The 17,382-nt window shown below is 37.9% G+C and overlaps 2 protein-coding genes and 1 long non-coding RNA gene across 5 annotated transcripts; 2 read left to right on the top strand and 1 right to left on the bottom strand.

The window, feature by feature from the left end:
- Positions 1-4,866: 4,866 nt before the first annotated feature.
- Positions 4,867-9,291, top strand: LOC137709111 (histone-lysine N-methyltransferase ASHR1). Of its 3 annotated transcripts, none has more exons than XM_068448240.1 (14): positions 4,867-5,182; positions 5,263-5,408; positions 5,502-5,633; positions 5,726-5,780; positions 5,881-5,999; positions 6,291-6,379; positions 6,458-6,539; positions 6,959-7,063; positions 7,167-7,257; positions 7,366-7,485; positions 7,645-7,751; positions 7,976-8,045; positions 8,657-8,720; positions 8,794-9,291. In XM_068448240.1, exons 1-14 carry the CDS (start codon positions 5,083-5,085, stop codon positions 8,951-8,953), a joined length of 1,440 nt encoding a protein of 479 aa, XP_068304341.1. In that variant the 5' UTR covers positions 4,867-5,082; the 3' UTR covers positions 8,954-9,291. The 3 variants fall into 3 exon arrangements, with proteins under 3 accessions (XP_068304341.1, XP_068304346.1, XP_068304339.1); XM_068448245.1 differs by having other exon boundaries at positions 4,868-5,182; positions 5,499-5,633; positions 7,173-7,257; XM_068448238.1 differs by having other exon boundaries at positions 4,869-5,182; positions 5,499-5,633.
- Positions 9,292-9,715: 424 nt separating this feature from the next.
- LOC137709103 (serine/threonine-protein kinase MPS1) lies at positions 9,716-15,410 on the bottom strand. The gene is made up of 6 exons (XM_068448233.1): positions 15,052-15,410; positions 14,216-14,617; positions 13,050-14,062; positions 12,014-12,214; positions 11,014-11,175; positions 9,716-10,651 (listed from the first exon to the last, which is right to left on the bottom strand). The coding sequence occupies exons 1-6, from the start codon at positions 15,215-15,217 to the stop codon at positions 10,079-10,081; spliced, it is 2,517 nt and encodes an 838-aa protein (XP_068304334.1). The 5' UTR covers positions 15,218-15,410; the 3' UTR covers positions 9,716-10,078.
- A 1,369-nt stretch (positions 15,411-16,779) lies between these two features.
- Positions 16,780-17,382, top strand: LOC137709095 (uncharacterized). Its single transcript, XR_011064842.1, has 2 exons — positions 16,780-16,923; positions 17,109-17,382. It is a non-coding gene; the product is annotated as an uncharacterized lncRNA (long non-coding RNA).

The following is a 17,382-nucleotide window of genomic DNA, read 5'->3' as shown; positions in this document are numbered from 1 at the left end:
AAGAACAGACGGCGTCGTTGGGAGATGCCACGTCGTCTCAGCGAACCCGCCACCTTAACCGACAAAAAAATTGAAAAAAGAGTACTTGCATTTTTACCACTTAAATTTTCAGGGGTTTTCAAATTGGTGCTTTAGCTTTTTTCTCCTTCCAGACTGATCCTAAAAAAAATCCTCACACGCATTCTCTACTTTCCACATACCAATTATATTTATGTCATTTAATCCTCTTCAATTCATAGATTCGATAGTTAGAAATTGAGAAGTATGTGTAGAAGAAGGTAAAAGGAATATGTTGATAATACTATCCTAAAACATACTAAAAGCATCTAAGTCAAATTCAAAACATCAAATTTCAATTTGATGGTTGACTTGACAATTTGACATATCGTCAATATTTTCCTTGCACCTGATATACCAAATTTATTGCTTCATTTATGTTTTTTAAACAAAAATAATAAAAGTTGAGTTGTTGTTTGGTTTAAATATAATAAAATAATACTTAAATATGCTAGCATTTAAGGTAAGGCAAGTGGAATGCCTTTGGAAATAACAAAAATCAAATTTGAAGGCAGCTTCAAATTTGACATCTTTTTGTCTATGTCAGCCTAGCCTTCTTTTCCATGTCATCTTTGACATCTCAGTTGGAGTAAGTGGTTCGTCATTTGTTACTGTTATATGTCTGTGTGACATTTTTGACATCTCTTTGGAGATAGTCTTAAAGCCTACCAATTTAACAAACTTTTTATTGAAGGGAGTGCTAGCTAGGCTTGGTCTCTCACTTGGTACGAGATCCTCGTAATGTAATACAAAACGCGCTCCTTCAAGATTTGTTGTGCAATCAATGTTTAAAATATTCACGAAATTATCAATATTTTTGTTGAAATATTTGAAAAATTGGGGATTGATAAGGAAAGAGAGGGTGAAATGCAAACTTTTACTTTTTATATGCGATATATAAGAAAATCAATGAATGCTGATGATATTTATTATTTACCGATGCACTAATAAATTTTGCAGAAACCCATCGTAGATTTTGAACTTTTGAACATTTTTTTAAAAATTAATTTGCTCCTTTCAACTTAATTTAAGTGGCCCTTTACCGCAAAGGTGGAAAGATGTTGAGCCCTTGCATGACTGTGTGGGTTCAATTTCCGTCGGTGATTAATCTAACATCTAATCTAACAAAATCTATCATTTGATAAAAAAAAATTAAGTGAGTTGATGTACTCACCCCATTGCAAATTTTCATAATATCCATCGAAGGCAATTTGATCTATCGACATTCCAATCTGATACATTTACTTATTACAGGAAAATGTCAGGCCTCTACCCCGCCTTCAGCCTTTCCCACTCATACAACACAATACTGCGAAACCAAAAACTAAATAGCAACTAAAATTCCAAACCCAATTTAAAAAAAACATAGCATGAATCGAGAGGAGGCAGAGGCGCACACTTAAGATCAAGAGAAGGGATTGTGATGGTTGAGCTTCTCCTCATCCGGCGCCATACGCATCACTTTACTCTTCAGATACTAGCTGTTTAGTTCCATTTAGCACTTATTTAAGTAGACGGGTTGACTGTTAACCGCTTCAATCACTGTCTAAATCATATCACCATCCTATTCAATTCGATTATGTTTATGCCACCGAAAAGCTTAAAGCTTTACAACCCCATTTCAATGTCCTCCATCGCTCGTCGTGGTTGCTTTACAATTTACAATCACAAAATTACAAACTCATTTCCAAATTCCGAAAAGCAATTCATCACAGAAATTGAAAGCTTGCTACTTTAACCCCCATCCCAAAAATCGAAATCCGTAAATCCAAAATTTAATCTAAGAACTGATTTTTGTTAAAGCAACAATGGCTGATTGGGGCCAATCTTGATAGGAGTGGTGTTGTTCATCTTGCTGCAACCAGGGCTGCTTTTCTCGTAATCGAGAAACATCAAGTAGGTGGAGTTTAAGAGCATGAAAACCAATGGCAAGGCCATCTTAGAGCAGTTCCACCCCTAAGGACTTTGTGCCAGCACCCAGCCCATTTATCCACTTCAGTGAACAGTAATATACTCCAATGAACAGTAATAGACTAAAGCATCTCCACCCCTAAAAAAAATGTGCTGGCACCTAGTCTAAAAATGCGATGGCACAAACGATCTTCACCCCTATAAAATGCGCTGGCATCCAGCCCATTTAAAAATATTATTAATTTTTTTATAAAATAATAAATAAATAAATAAAATTGTTTTAATTTCGGATAGTATTTTTAACCAATCTCGTCACGCTACGTGTCATTATCCGAACGTACTATTTTAAGTTTATATAAAATTTTATTTAATGTGTTTTTTTTTAGGTTTATTTGGTGAGGTTTTGTAAATTTAATTGGTGTTTTTTATTTTTAAGTTTATTTGGTGAGTTTATGTAATCTTATTTGATGTGTTTAAATAAAGTACAAAAAATAAATTTGAAATTGCATAAAGTTCTAAAAATAAAGACGAAATTACATAAAGTACTAATAATAAATAAGAAATTACATCTATTAATAAAAATAAAGTACTAAAAATAAAGATGAAATTACATAAAAATTACATAAGAAATTAAATAAAGTACTACAAATAAATATGAAATTATACAAAATCTCTGGAGCTAGGCTATGTGGTGCTAGGATCTTCGTTGTAGGAAGGATTTGTGTAGCTAGAACCCCCTCGACTTGTTTCCGCATCTCTTGCACGCCTCCTTCGCACGGCCTCTTTTTTTTCCGATGTCCAAAAATATTTTGAATTTGGAGATAGTCCTACTAGAGGCTTGTTCATAGTGTCACGATCAGCTTAAGCCATCCTTTCTTCTCTAAGCATCTCATTTTCTCGATTAAGTGATTCTCTAATCATTTTGTTCTCTCGATTAACTTTTTCTCTTTGTCTCTTAGTCGCTGCATCACGTCTCTCAGTAGCTGCTAATATTGTTGCCATAGCAGCAGCTTTTTCCTCATCTCTTGCCTTTTCCTGTGCCATCCTCAGTTCACCTTGGCGAGCAAGTTCCTCCATATATTTAGTGTAGTCATTTTTGGGAGAATTACCTTTTTTCTTTGATGCCTTTTTACCTTGAGGCTTGAGGGATTGACGAGTCGGTTGGGTCTCTGGAACTTCTTTAGGCATCCCTTTCGTCTTGCAAAATGTGTCGGTTTTTTGTTCGGTCGTGTCTGCTTCTGGTGAACTACGTAGACCCATACTGTGCATAACAACTTCTGGACCAGTTGCCACAATTTTGTATCTGGAAAATCTTTGACAATTTGCCAACATTCCCATTTGTTGAATGATTTGTTATGGTTCTTTGCATTGTAGAATGCTTGTGCTTGTAGTGTCTACATATGTGGGATAAGATAGTATTAAAAAATGCAGGTGTAACACACATAAATAAATTAAAATATTGATGCGGGTGGAATACATATAAATAAATAAAAATATTGTCACCTAATCTGCTAAACTTGTCCTACTACGCAGATTACCGGAAGCATGAGAGATGACATTTTTCCAACAAGTAAAGGATGCGTTGAGTTTTTTACAACGACCTTGTAGACCTGAACTACTTCTGGCATCTTTTCCATGTACATCGCAAAACGCTTTCGTAATTTTACTCCACATTTCTCGCTTATCCATCTCATTACTCGTAATCGGGTCATGACTAGTGTGCACCCAACATTCACACAACGTAACATCTTCAATGAGCTTCCACAAAGTCTTTTTTTTCTCTCTCAAAGTGTAGAAAATATTGAAATGTTGAAAGTGTAAAAAATATTGAAATATGGTGTAAGGTGGAAGATGAGGGTTAGGTATTTATAGAAAAAAAAAAAGAAATTTTAAAAAAAGTTTTTTGTATTTTTAAATTTTTAATAAATTTTAATGTATTAATTTTTTTTTATAATTTTTAATAAATTTTAATGTATTAAATTTTTTATAGAGCCAAGGAGCTGCCACGTGGCCAACAGTCATAATTCTGACCCTTGAGTCATTTTTTTAAAAATTTTTGGGGGAAAAATTGTGGACCGTTGATCTGTGATCGAACAGTCCAGTTTAAAAGTAAAATTCAAAATTTTTTTACCGTTGGAAATCCAACGGTCTAGAAAAACTAGCCGTTGAAAATCCAACGGCATAGCAGGCCCCGTCGCCTGCACCCTTGTCCCTTACTCGCGCCCACGCGCGATTGAGCTGCACGCGCCAGCCAAATAGGCCAGTCCCTGGGTCAGTCAAAAATGGGTTGGTCTCTTGCCTGGTTTGGGCTGGGTGCCAGGCTGTTTTGTGGGTTGGAGTGGATTGACAAACCCCCAATTTGGTTTTTTGATTGGGTGCTAGGCTATTCCACCTTCGATGGAACTGCTTTTAGTTACCTGGGTGAGGAAGGATGAAACTTACTATTACTAATCATCACTTAATGCCTAACTTAATAGATTTTTTAACCATCGTATGATATTGAAATAAATAATAAATAATAATATAAATAGCCTGATTTATCAAAAAATTCATCTCAAACAGATAGTTATGCTATAATTATGTGGAGCCCACTAGACTACTATTTGGCCAAAGGGCCATCAGGATGGCCAAATGTAGTCCTCTCTTTATGGGACTCCACTCCTCAGTTGCAATAATTAATTCAAATTCAACGATTATATTTGAAAAAATCCACCAGTAGTTTAACTAAATTACCAGTAATTTTAAAGTATAAATTAAAACTAATAAATTATTGAGATGAACTATGTTTAGCCCTTTTAATTGGAAATAGTACATAATATGACCTGACATTGTTCATTAAAAAAATAATTTTTTGCAATGCTGTAATTATGGACGGGTTTATGTTAAGCCATTTTAGTTGGAGATTAGCTTAGTTACTTGGGTGGGGAGAGATTGACTAGGAAGATGATTTGCACAGATTAGGATGATGGATTTTTTTTCCTTAAATTGTAATTTACCATAAAAATCCAGAGGCAAACCCGAATTTACCCGAAAATAAATCATTTGCTCTATCAAACTTCACCACCAGTGACGGCGTTCGGCGGTGAAGAGCAAGCAAAACACAGAACGGCGCTCATGGAAGAATTGCAGAGAGCTCTTGAAAATCGTGGCTTAACCGTTTCGAATCTTCCGGACAAAGGCCGCTCCCTCTTCACCACCAGAGACTTCTCTCCAGGTGCTCTCTCTCTCTCCTCCCTCTCTCTCTCTCTAGCTCTGCTGCTTCAGAACATCAACAATGGAGGTTTTGAACTGCAGGGGAAGTGATAATCCTCCAGGAGCCGTACGTTTGCGTGCCGAACAACTCCCCGGCGGAATCCAGGTGCGACGCTTGCTTCCAATCGAGTAATCTCAAGAAATGCTCGGCTTGTCAGGTTGTATACTACTGTTGCAGCTCATGCCAGGTAAGCGCTAGGGTTTCGGATTAGGGATTGCATTGCACTCATGGAGTTTTGGTCGCGTTCGTTGAAGTCTTGGGCTTTGGTAATTTGTAGAAGTCTGAATGGAAGCTGCATCATCTGGAATGTGAAGCTCTCTCGAAGCTTCAGAAGGAGAGACGGATGGCCGTCACGCCGTCGATTCGTCTCATGCTCAAGCTCTACCTCCGTACCAAATTGCAAGCTGAGAAGGTAAAGATTCAATTTTTAGTTTTGGGTTTTTGTTAATTTTTAATTTCTTTTTTGGGTTTGATAGATTAATGCTTGTTAATCTTTTGCTTCAGATCATTCCTTCTGCTGCTGTGGACAACTATAAGTTGGTGGAGGCGTTAGTTGCTCGTATCCTTTTCGGCTTTTTCCGATTAAGATTTGTTTCTTTTGAATCTGTTTACTGTTTTATTTAACTCTTGTTTTCTGTTTTTCTTTTCGATTAATGAAGACATGTCAGAGATTGATGAGAAGCAGCTGGTGTTGTATGCTCAGATGGCTAACCTTGTCAGCTTGATACTTCAGTGGCCCGATATTAATATAAAGGAGATTGCAGAAAACTTTTCCAAGGTGATCTTTATAAGCAATTTCAGATTCTGTTTTAATAATGAGAAGTTAAGTTATAACGTCAAATTGGCGAGTATCCAGCTCAACCAATGCGAAGTTCATCTGGTGTGGGAGTAACTATAAATTTGTATAATTGTATTGCTGTGCTTTTGTCTGCATGATTTCCAGAAATCCTTTTAGTAAAAGACCCATGTACTGTTTATATAACTAAAGACGCACACAGTTCGTCTCCACTTGGGCGATTTATATTTGAGTGAAATCTATCTGAAACTTGATTCTCCTCAATCCATGCAGCTTGCATGCAATGCACACACAATTTGTGACAGTGAATTGAGACCCCTGGGCACTGGGCTATATCCTGTCGTCTCCATTATTAACCACAGGTAACTGTTTTAGTGGATTGATGTGCTTTTAGTTTTACTCTCTTGCTGTACTTTGGCTAAATGGTTCTACTGCTGTAGCTGCCTGCCCAATTCTGTTTTGTTATTCGAGGGACGATCTGCTGTTGTACGTGCTGTGCAGTATATACCCAAAGGTGCTGAGGTAGTGAATTCTTCTGTATATTTTTGGTCATTGTGGTTTAAAGGGTCTATGTGTTGGAACTTTTGAGATGTATTCTTCATCATAACGCAATAAATAGTAGGCCTGACTGCTCGCATAATTGTATATTACATTGAAGGAGAGCTGATTCGCCCTTCATCAACCTAGAGTAAGGGGGCTTCTTCTTTGGCAATCCCTTGAAGTGTTTTAACAGAATGAATGAGAAACTTTATCATTGACCAATATTTAACAGTTTCTTTTCCATCATTGCATATAGTTATATAGATTCTGTAACATGTTTTGAACCTACACTGAAGATGTTTTGTGTCTTCCATTTCCGTGAAGTAAAGTTGCTTGGCATCCTGTTACTGCATAATCTTTGACTGCATGTCAAGTCTAAAGTCTTCTCTTTTGTTCTTAAGGTGTTGATAAGTTACATAGAAACTGCTGGAAGCACTATGACTCGGCAGAAGGCACTTAAAGAACAATACCATTTCACTTGTACATGTCCCCGCTGCATTAAAGTGGTACTTGTGACTATTCCTTATTTCAATACTTATTTTTGAGAATGTTACTTGTGAGTTATATAGAACTTGTCTTTTTCTGATGGAATTGAATTTTGTATTGAAGGGTCAGTATGATGATATCCAAGAGAGTGCCAGTCTTGAAGGTTACCGATGCAAGGATAAGGGATGCAGTGGCTTTTTGATTCGCCAACCTGGTACGGTATTACCTGTAGTAAAATTGGTTGGGTGAATTTAAATGAAAATAAGAGTTGGGCGGCTAGCTGAAGCAAATATGGATCGTCTTTTGCAATTTGGATGTACAGATGGTGATGGGTTCGTGTGCCAGCAATGTGGACTTGTTAGGAGCAAAGAAGAGATAAGGAAGATAGCAAGTGAACTAAAATCTTTGTCAGACAAGGCTCCTATATCTACATCCTCTTGCGGTATCCTTCTTTCTCTGTGCTATGAATTGCTTGCATTTTTTTGGCAATCTGATGTTATTTTTATTATAATATTTCCTGACTTCTAATTTTTAAACTCAAATTTCATCAGAAAGATCTCATCACCATGTATTGATAGTTGATACTGTTGACTATATTTAGATTACCAGGAAGCTATATCTGGGCATAAGGCAATTGAGACACTGCAGAAGAAACTGTATCATCCGTTTTCAATCTCTTTGATGCAAACTTGGGAGAAGCTTTTAAAGGTATCTGTTTTGCATAGCATTGAAAATATTTCCTTATTTTTGGTTTGATGGCCCTGTTCATTGTATTTTTAAGAGTTAAAATATTTTGAGATCAATGATTTTGGACACTCAATTAAGTAGTAGTAAATTGTGGTTATTCAAATTTCACAAGAACGTCAACACTGTAAGGTAGCATGCAGTGACTTCCTGATGCATTTGCTTTAATGAAATCATATTGTCTTCAGATTTCGATGGAGCTGGAAGACTGGAATGAAGCTTTAGCATATTGCAGATTGACCATTCCAGTGTATCAAAGTATGTCTTGCTTCAATTTTTCAATTTCTTTTATCGTTTATAAGTTTATGTTGTTCATACTTGATTCCACAATTGAGATGTATAATTTCTGTACTTTTCCCCTTAACTTTTGGCCGTTCAAGTTGGTGCCGTAGGTTTTAAGTAGTGCATTTTAGATAAAAAATTACTATTACTTTTGTTCTCGTTGCTCGACAAGGGGCATATCTATAAAGTGCATCGAAAATAAATTGAAGTTTCGGTGGAAGAAAGGGAAAGGTGTTAGAATATTGTGGATTGAGTCAACTGAGGCCAGTGTGTGCTCCACTTGTGAGAGATGACCTCTAACCTACAAGGCTTTGTGTACAAGTTTGAAGTTTATATTTAGTCGCTTTTGCTTTATTTGAATTCATTGCATTGTCTTTTATGAGGCAGCATAAGGACTTAAAATTTAACTCTACTTACCTCGTAAACAAATTTCAGGAAAGTGGATCAGAAATATTGTTGAATCTGTCTGTAGCGGTCCATATGCTCTTGAACTAAATGTTTGATTCTTCGTAAATGAAATTCAAGTAACACTGTTGCTTTCAGATAATACTGCTGTTAATGTCGAGTTTTACTCCCTTTCACTGCAGGAGTATATCTTGGTTGTCATCCTTTGCTTGGATTGCAATATTATACATGCGGGAAGCTCGAATGGTTAGTATTTTAGCTTGACTTGTGGTAACAGTTCTCTGGTGAATCTCTGAACAAACTAATTTCTTGCATACAGGTTACTAGGAGACACGGAGAACACTGTCAAATCCCTGACCAAGGCGGTAGATATACTGCGGATTACTCATGGGACAAGCACACCTTTCATGAAGGACCTATTGATGAGGCTGGAGGAAGCACGCGCTGAAGCTTCTTATAAACTTTCATCAGAAGAGTAGAAGACATCTGCTGTGCTTCCTGTAAACTTGCTTACTCGTTTCTGGATTTGTGCACACCACCCTACTCGTGCACTCCAGACAAATTTTTCTTTTTAAATTTAGAAAGTTTATAGTGCACGATTAAACAATTCTCTTTTCTTATAGAAGCGAGTATGGTGATGCCCGTTACTCTATTTATCACCGTTAGATGAGTTTAAAATTTCGAGATCTGTGTAGTGGATGGACACAAATCTCAAAATTTAAACTTATTCAAGGGCGATGAATAGGGTGGGGAGTATTGCCATCACCTGAAAGTGGTGAGCAACTATGCACCCGGTGGTCGCACTTGAACTTTTGTATTGCCCGTCAAGAAAGAATTTTCCTGCGTGTTTAAAGAAGTTTCATCGTGGTTTAATTCCTTGGATAAGAAAATTGTTAAGTCCGTTTAATGCTGAAGGCACAGAAAAGAAGCAAATCGAGCCAGTTCCCCACTCGAGGCAGTCATTCGATTAGAAGTTAATAAATTTTAGACACAATCTATTTACTCTCGATACTATCATTACCAAGTACGAGCACGTTCAAGCAATCATAAAAAGGTAAAACTCAAAAGAAGGAAAAATAAAATAAAAATAAGTTACCCAATACAGATAATCTTCTTGCTCTAGGGTTTTTCTACGTAATTGTTATTTTTGTCTAACAAAAAACACAGATAGTTCATGAACCACATTGTTCATGTAGTTTACATACAGGGCAAAATGATGAACATCCACGCCAATCACTCTCACCATATTTTCTTTTTATATTTAACAAAACAATATAAACACACAAGGAATATTACACAGCATTACAAAGAGCAGAAGAGAATTATGGTATCCAAAGCATATGATTCCCCTAGGGGCCTACAAATCGAAAGATTCTCTCTTGCAACCAAGATAAAGTCTTAGTGGCATCACTCATTCAATAAATGTTTGCCACGTGTTCAAAAAGTGCACCACCCGTCCAACAGGAGATGCTTGCCGCATATAGTGTTGTCTTTGGTTACAAGTGAGTTTCTCCCCTAAGAATCAGCTGACAAAAGTGGATACCAGTTTCTCAACAAATGGGAGCTGATACTGTGAGTGATGATATTGCTTGCAACTTCACCTTTTATCCCTCTGAGTTTGCTAAATGTTCCTGGAGCTGAAGGCAAAGTTTTGTCATTTGGGAGAGCAATTTACATTGTAGGTCTCGTGACGATACTAACTGAGACCCTATTGATGTGACGGGGTCCTTAAGCAGTTGCTGCATCTGACAGCATAGCTTGGAAGCCTCACGATCGTCAGCACAGGTTTGGGAAATAAGTTGAAGCAGTTTACAGTTTTCCTCGCAAGGCGAAGATGGCTGCTGTGGAACCGGGGGAACAATGAAAGGGTGTTGGAGTAGCTGAGGTATCCTCCACCTTTCGTTGCGGTCCCATGCGAGGCACTTTTTCATGAGGTCCATAAGCCAGGGGTTTGAGACTGGTTCGTATGTGATTTCATGGTTGGGATCAGTTATAACTTTGAACTTGGCCCAGAAGGTCTTGTAGTCTGCAAATGGTGTCCTCCCATATACCATCTGATAAAGGATGCAGCCGAGCGACCAGATGTCGGATGGCCGACCACACTTGATAGTGTTTCCATCTGCATCACTCTCGTTGCACATGAACGCTTCTGGAGACATGTAGCTAAGTGTACCCACCTGCATGAGTAGCATACAGAAGAACTAAGCAAAAGTACAGACAAGAGGTATCCCATAACCTCCAACACGCTTCAGCAGTCTGGTTATGATATATTAAGGAGCCATATTCGCTAGAACAGAGAATCGTACAGCCTCCCAGCTTACATTGCAGATACTAAGAGCTACATTAAACATGTGATCACAAATGCAATTTACCATTACAAAACGAAGTGAGAAACCCCTTCTAGATGTTGCAAATACATGTTTTCTAAACAAGGGAACAAGAAAAATAGGATATGCATTATACTCAATGGGTATGTCCAAATATAGCAGATTGAAGTTCCCAAAAAGAAGAGGGAGGGGGGAGCCTAAGTGATAATCACCTGAGAATCCCTCTGGATGTTCGTTGTATCACTCATTATTGCTTTGGCAATCCCAAAATCAATTAGCTTTAGAGAGCCTTTGACAAGAAGGAAGTTGGCTGGCTTCAAGTCAGAGTGCACAATACGTTCCTCATGTATAGTGTTAACCGCTAGAAGAATTTGCTGTCATTTTCCAACAAGATCAGTTCAGCTTTTACATACTCAGAAGGATCACCAAAATTAATTTGTTCCACATGATAATTAAAGGTACATGCACAAAATTATACCCCAGACCTTTCCGCAAATGCAGTGATAAAGTTAGAAAAGCAATTCATAAAACTTTAGAGAAAACACAACTAGTGGTAGAAAGCTATACCTTGATGGGTCTTTGTGAAGTATAACAAAAATCGGGTGAGTCCATTGTCAGTTTACTAGCATTTTACTTAAAAATTTCACTATGCAAGGCACAACCATACACTACTCTAAATGAGGTCAACTGAATAACCGTACTTAAATTCCCTTAAGCTGACCACATGTTAGGACAAACATAGTCCAGTATGGCCAAATGTAGTAACTAGGGAAAATAACCATTACATAGAGATAGAGGCAACGCGTCTGAGTCCTCTATGCAAAACATTATAGAGTGTTACCCAAAAAAAGAATCCAATATTTGAGAAGGAAAAATAAACAAATTCATATTAAAATTAGGGAACTCTTATTAGTACTCCAACAAAGTCATCCCGCACTCCTTAGTGAGAAATAAGAGAGGAAGGAGGGTAGGGTGACAATTTTGGAGTGCTTATGACAATTCCCAACAGCACCTGTATGGATCCTATCAATAAAAAAAACCTAACAAGTGCCCCAAAGAATATCACTAACCAAACAACATGAGTAACTACCTAATCATCCAACTACTTGAGAACGAGTGAACCTTCAGAAAATTATATTTTGAATACAAAAAGAATAAATAAAATCTCTGCAAAATATACCAACTATAAATCAAGGTACTTAGCACATATACCTGCCAGTAGAATCGTAGCCAATTCTCATCTATGGTCTTTTTGGAGACGTCCATTTCCTTCCACTGCTGAGACAGCATGTGAGCCAAATCAATTTCCCCATATTCAAGTACCATGTATATATACCCATCATCCTTGACTCTGCCATCCTTATTATTCATGGAGCCACTCAAGACTTCATGGAGCAAAGCCTTATCTGTCACCTGATACAAAAAAAGGAATCAGAATTATAATACAGCCTGCAAAGATCCTACTTTTAGACATGGAAAACCCATAAAAAATAAATATTGATCATTCCAAAGAGTCCTATCGTCTTAGGATTTCCATATCAGCACCTTCAGTATCAAAATAACTATGTCTCCTCAATCTGTGTCCATGTACATAGGCATCTTCTGTGTGAATTTCATCCATATTATTGTATAAAATATTAAAATTATTATAAATAAACCAATAGGAATATCAAATTAGGAAATACAATTGTTACAAAAGGATTTCCACTTGTCGGTACATATATTTGGGTTTCTAATTGTCCATCACATACATTGTACATTGCAAAATGGCCAGCAATATCACAGGTATAACTTGCTCTAAGAAGAATGCACAACACAAAATTCATTGTATTAGATGTCGAGAGCAGATAGTTAATCATTTTCTCAATTATTTTAGACACCTATATATAACTTGGCCTACTCCAATGCCACCTCAATCTCCTTCGGGCCATTCACTTTAATCAAGCCACTTTATCAACTACCATTCTAGCCATCTGATGCTCCTCTTGGCTATGTTGAGCTATATTATGAAATATTCCTTCGAAAATCCATTATGACTTGAGATGATTTTGGCCATCTTGAGATCAAGACTCTACAGCCAACGCTCTAATTTGAAACTTAAAAGACTTCACTACCATCTTAGGTCTCATCTCAATTGCAGGATTTGAAAATTTGAATTGCATACTATTACAGAGACATAATATAGCAATGCTGTAGATGCAATGATCTGCACGTTATTGTATGAACAATTTAGGTTGAGAGTGAATACCTCATAGTCAATAAGCTGTATGATGTGGTTTTTTCCCTTCAGCCTATTCAAATACTCAATTTCTTGACAAAAGCCAAAAGCAGTGGCGTAATCACGCCCTTTCAACTTGATTTTCTTAAGTGCATAGATTGTACAGTCTGATGATATGACTTTGTGGACCTCACTGCTCCCTCCACTACCTATTTTTCCGAGCCTTTGATAGAGCTTCCCGTTGACTTTAAAAAACAATTCCGGATCATAATTCCTTTTACGAGGGGCTGGTGCACCTTTACTACTTGCAGCCTTTTGTTGCTTCTCTGATTTAGAAGGCTCTGACTTCATATCGGCACATGAATTTTGGGGCAAAGGAACCTGTGATGGTGGATTCGTAACATCACATGCAAGCCCTTTCCCTTCAGTTGACTTGTCATCAAGAAGAGAATGACGTTCTGTAATCTTACTTTCCTTTGACATGCAGCCAATTGGATCCTTAGAGAGTTCATACTCCTTAACTTGCATTTGGGTATCAATTGCAGAGTTACAACTTTGGTCTGCAACAGCTACCTGGGCAGGTGACATTCCACTGGTGACTTTTAAAGAAGCTTTTGCTGGATGCATCATATTCCCTTGAGTTACTGGTTGAGGATCGACTGCCACATGAGGACCACTATGAAAATGAGAACAATAAGTTGTTGTACTAAGCATGGGTGCTGAAGTAGCATGGACAGACGTTGTTGTAGCACAAGATGGCCCGACAACTGAGGATTGAGTTGCAGGCTGGCTTAAGAAGTTCCTAAACTGATGCAACTGGTCCTGAATGGCAGTTGTTCTCTTTGCCAATGAAGAAGAAATTCCACCATCAGATTTCAAACAGACATCGGATTCCATGTTCTGAATATTCTGATGCTTTGAGTCAAGATTGATGACAGCTGATCTATCCACTTGACTGCCGGAAATCCACTCCATTTCTGTTAACGCAAGCGAACGCATGTAAGATGATAACTCCATTTCAGTGGCCATATGATCATCGGCCCCTGCATGTTAAGCGACAAATTCGAAATTCGAAATTGTTTTTGATATTCTATGGAATATTAGCAATAAATGGTACAATGTCACAAACAAAGACGCCTAAAAAGCACCAAAGCACAGAAATCAAAACCAGCAGATTCAGGAGAAAGAATAATTACCCTGGGGAATGGGAACGCTTCCAGTTGAAAATTGGACCTTTTTTTTACCATCAATCTGTTGGGACTCCAAGTGCAAGGGAGACATCAAGTTATTGTCTTTACCACTAACGCCAATTTTGGCTTGATCTATTTGCGCATCAAATGGATTTAATCGTTCATCAAAGGTTTGGGTGCTAACGCCTGAAGTGGAAAATGGTGTAATAGATGCATCTTCTTGAGTTTCCTTCATGTTGTTTGGCTGCGCAATTGAATCCTTTGCAGTATTACCCTGACTCATTGAAGCTGCATCTCTCAACTGCTTTGATTCAATGAGAGGAGCCACACTTGAATCCGCACTTTTGGATACGCTTCGCTGGGGGAGCACCATACGCCGAGGTCTTATGCTATTTGACTGCATTACTCCTAAATATTTCTCGAAATCAGCACTTGGAGAATTTTTAAGGGTACATTCACTCATTGCATTTGAAGAACTAACAAGGTAATTCAAAAAATCTAATCTTAATCATAGAAATACATGTTTTGAATTTCTTTAAACATCAAAGTTTTAACCCCAAGTCCCCAAATTGAAACAAATGGTCCGCCGGCTTTTTTTGACATAATCACAAAGCATACAAGGGTCAGTAGAACCAAATCTCATCAGCTCACTTTCAAAGACAGATGCTTTACCACAAAAAATTTACCAAAATTTCAAACTTTGTTTTTATCAAGAAAATATAGAACCCTAACGAGAAAAGCCAAAATATCGAATTCCCAATTTCACCCAAAAATTTAAGAAAAAAAACACAAATGAAACCCTAAATTACTTCTTTGAGATTAATAAAGGAAGAGAGAGGTACCGAGAGGGCGGTGTCGCTTGAAGGCCGCCTGGACATTCCGGAGAAAGTTCGGCGGGGAGGAGGACGAGAACGACGAAGACGATGACGATGTGGAATCCAGGTTGACCGGACGGATCAAATTCCTCGCCGAAGCGGGTCGGACTGGAAGGTTAGCCTCCCCGTCCATGGCGGCGTCTAAGCGGCATTTCTATGGAGGGAGGGAGGAGGGAAAAAAGCGAATTCGAAAAGAAGAAGGAAATGGGGGGAAATCATTCAACTGGGGATTTGGGTTTTGCGGTTTGAAATTGGGATTTTGGTATCCATGAGTAGGAGCGGAGTGAGAGGCACCTGAACCCACACCACACAGCAGAGATGGTGAGGGAAGCACTGGAAATTTCAAATTTCCGCATATTGGCGCTTTCGGGCTACTTATGGTTCATTTTATAAGTTGTGGGCCTGACATTTACTGACCGCTAAACTGATCAGCCTAGGCTTACAAATCGCGTATTGCCCAAACTCTATCAAAACAGCTCCAGCCCATGATAAAGTCGGGCAATTGAGTGGACCCAAGCCCGCCGGACCGGACAATCAGGCAATTCGTGCCCCACCCCTTGTTCGGGTGCCCCTAAGAGGTGCCCCTATCTAACGTCAGCATCACGTCAGTCACATTTTTAATTTTATTTGGTGTCAAAAGCATGCAATACACGTGCGCATGACGGACACATGGGGGGACAAAAAAGTAATGTGGGGCTCGTGTTGTAGCGCACTACGCTCAAAGAGATCTAGGGCGACGTGGACCATTAGATTTCTAATCTTAAAATATCTTAAACGTTGGATTTCCACCAATTTTTTTTTTTTTTAATTCAGTTCTGACGGCTATGACATGTGGCATGATTTGGTCTATTAGATTTATAATTGCTATATCATCCCACGATCCAGATTTTGTTAAAAATTTTAGGGTTAAAATTTTCCAAAAAAAAAAAAAAAAAGGAAAAAATCAGAAAAATTGGCATATAGCCATTGTGCCCACATGGCACAATCTAGCATGTTGGATTGCCAAAAAAAAAAAAAAAAAAATTGTAATCCAACATGGCAACAGAGAGCTCCCTAAACTCTACCCAACCTCCCCCACCTCGTGCGACGATGTCTCTTCTTGACGTAAACCTCGCACACCTTGCTGTCACCACCGCGACCTTCCTCTTGCTGTCTCCATAGCTCACCTCATCCGAAGAAATTTTTAATTGTGACGGGTACACAAGTGGTACATCATGTGTTTCAATAGAAGTGGTGGGAAATTTTATTTTTTAAGTTATTAATTTTTTAGCATATATATCCCACTATTTCTATAATGACACGTGGTGTACCACTTCATGTACCGATCACACTGAAAAATCTCTTCTCGCCCAGCTCGATTCGTCGTCTCAACCGCCACCTTAACACCTACCACGAGACTTTCCAGGTTCAATCTCTCTCCGTCTCTAGAAATTCAAATTTTCCTTTCTTTTAATTTATTTTTAAATTTAAAATGTTTTTGTTGATGGTTTTGTTTGTTGAATTTGATAAAAACAGGTGTTGGATCACTGTACCTTCAACACTCGAGAAGGTGATCTGGGTTGAGGTCGTAAAGATGGGAATTTGTAAGTCTTATCAATCATCAAATTTTGTCTTTCTTGCTTTTATTTAGTTTTTATTACTGATTTTAATCATCTATGTCCACTACTAATATCTTGGTATGTTCATTAAAAAAACGTGTCCATTCGAATTGCAAAATCTGGAAATATATTGAAGGAATTCTGATTCGAGCTTTATGGACTTTACAAATAGGAAGATGAGGAGACAATAAGAAGTACAAAAGGATGCATTTGGCTCCCATTTTTGGGGTTACTTCCATGAGTAGGTACCCAAAAACTGGCAACTGACGTGAGCTTAAATTTTTATTTTTTTTCCTTAATTTGATATAAAGTTTGAATTTTGAATTCTGGGTTGGAATTAGTTGTTCATTTAATTTGATGGATTTGATTTAAATGGAAGGACTTTGCTTTCACGATTAAGTTTTAATTAAGATGCTAATTTTGCAGGTACCCTGCAATTAACAAACCAGTTGGAGTTGTGCACTGGCTTAAGCACAGTAGATGCTGAGAATGTTAATGGGGTTGTGATTGTGGATGCTGACATGATTATCCGAGGGCCGAAACTTGGTGCTGAGAAAGGCAAGGCTTCTTGCATCATATTATGATTTATGGGTATATTACTACTACACCTTTTTTCCTTTCATGTAAATGATACTAGATTTTGGTTGAGACCAGATTGTATCAGACAAGAGCATTGTGAATGTCATGTAATTCCACTTGA

The sequence above is a fragment of the Pyrus communis genome, chromosome 1 (genome assembly GCF_963583255.1).
Source record: "Pyrus communis chromosome 1, drPyrComm1.1, whole genome shotgun sequence".
NCBI lineage: Eukaryota > Viridiplantae > Streptophyta > Magnoliopsida > Rosales > Rosaceae > Pyrus > Pyrus communis.
The sequence above is the reverse complement of the archived record's forward strand: the minus strand, read 5'-3'. Positions and strand labels throughout refer to the sequence as shown.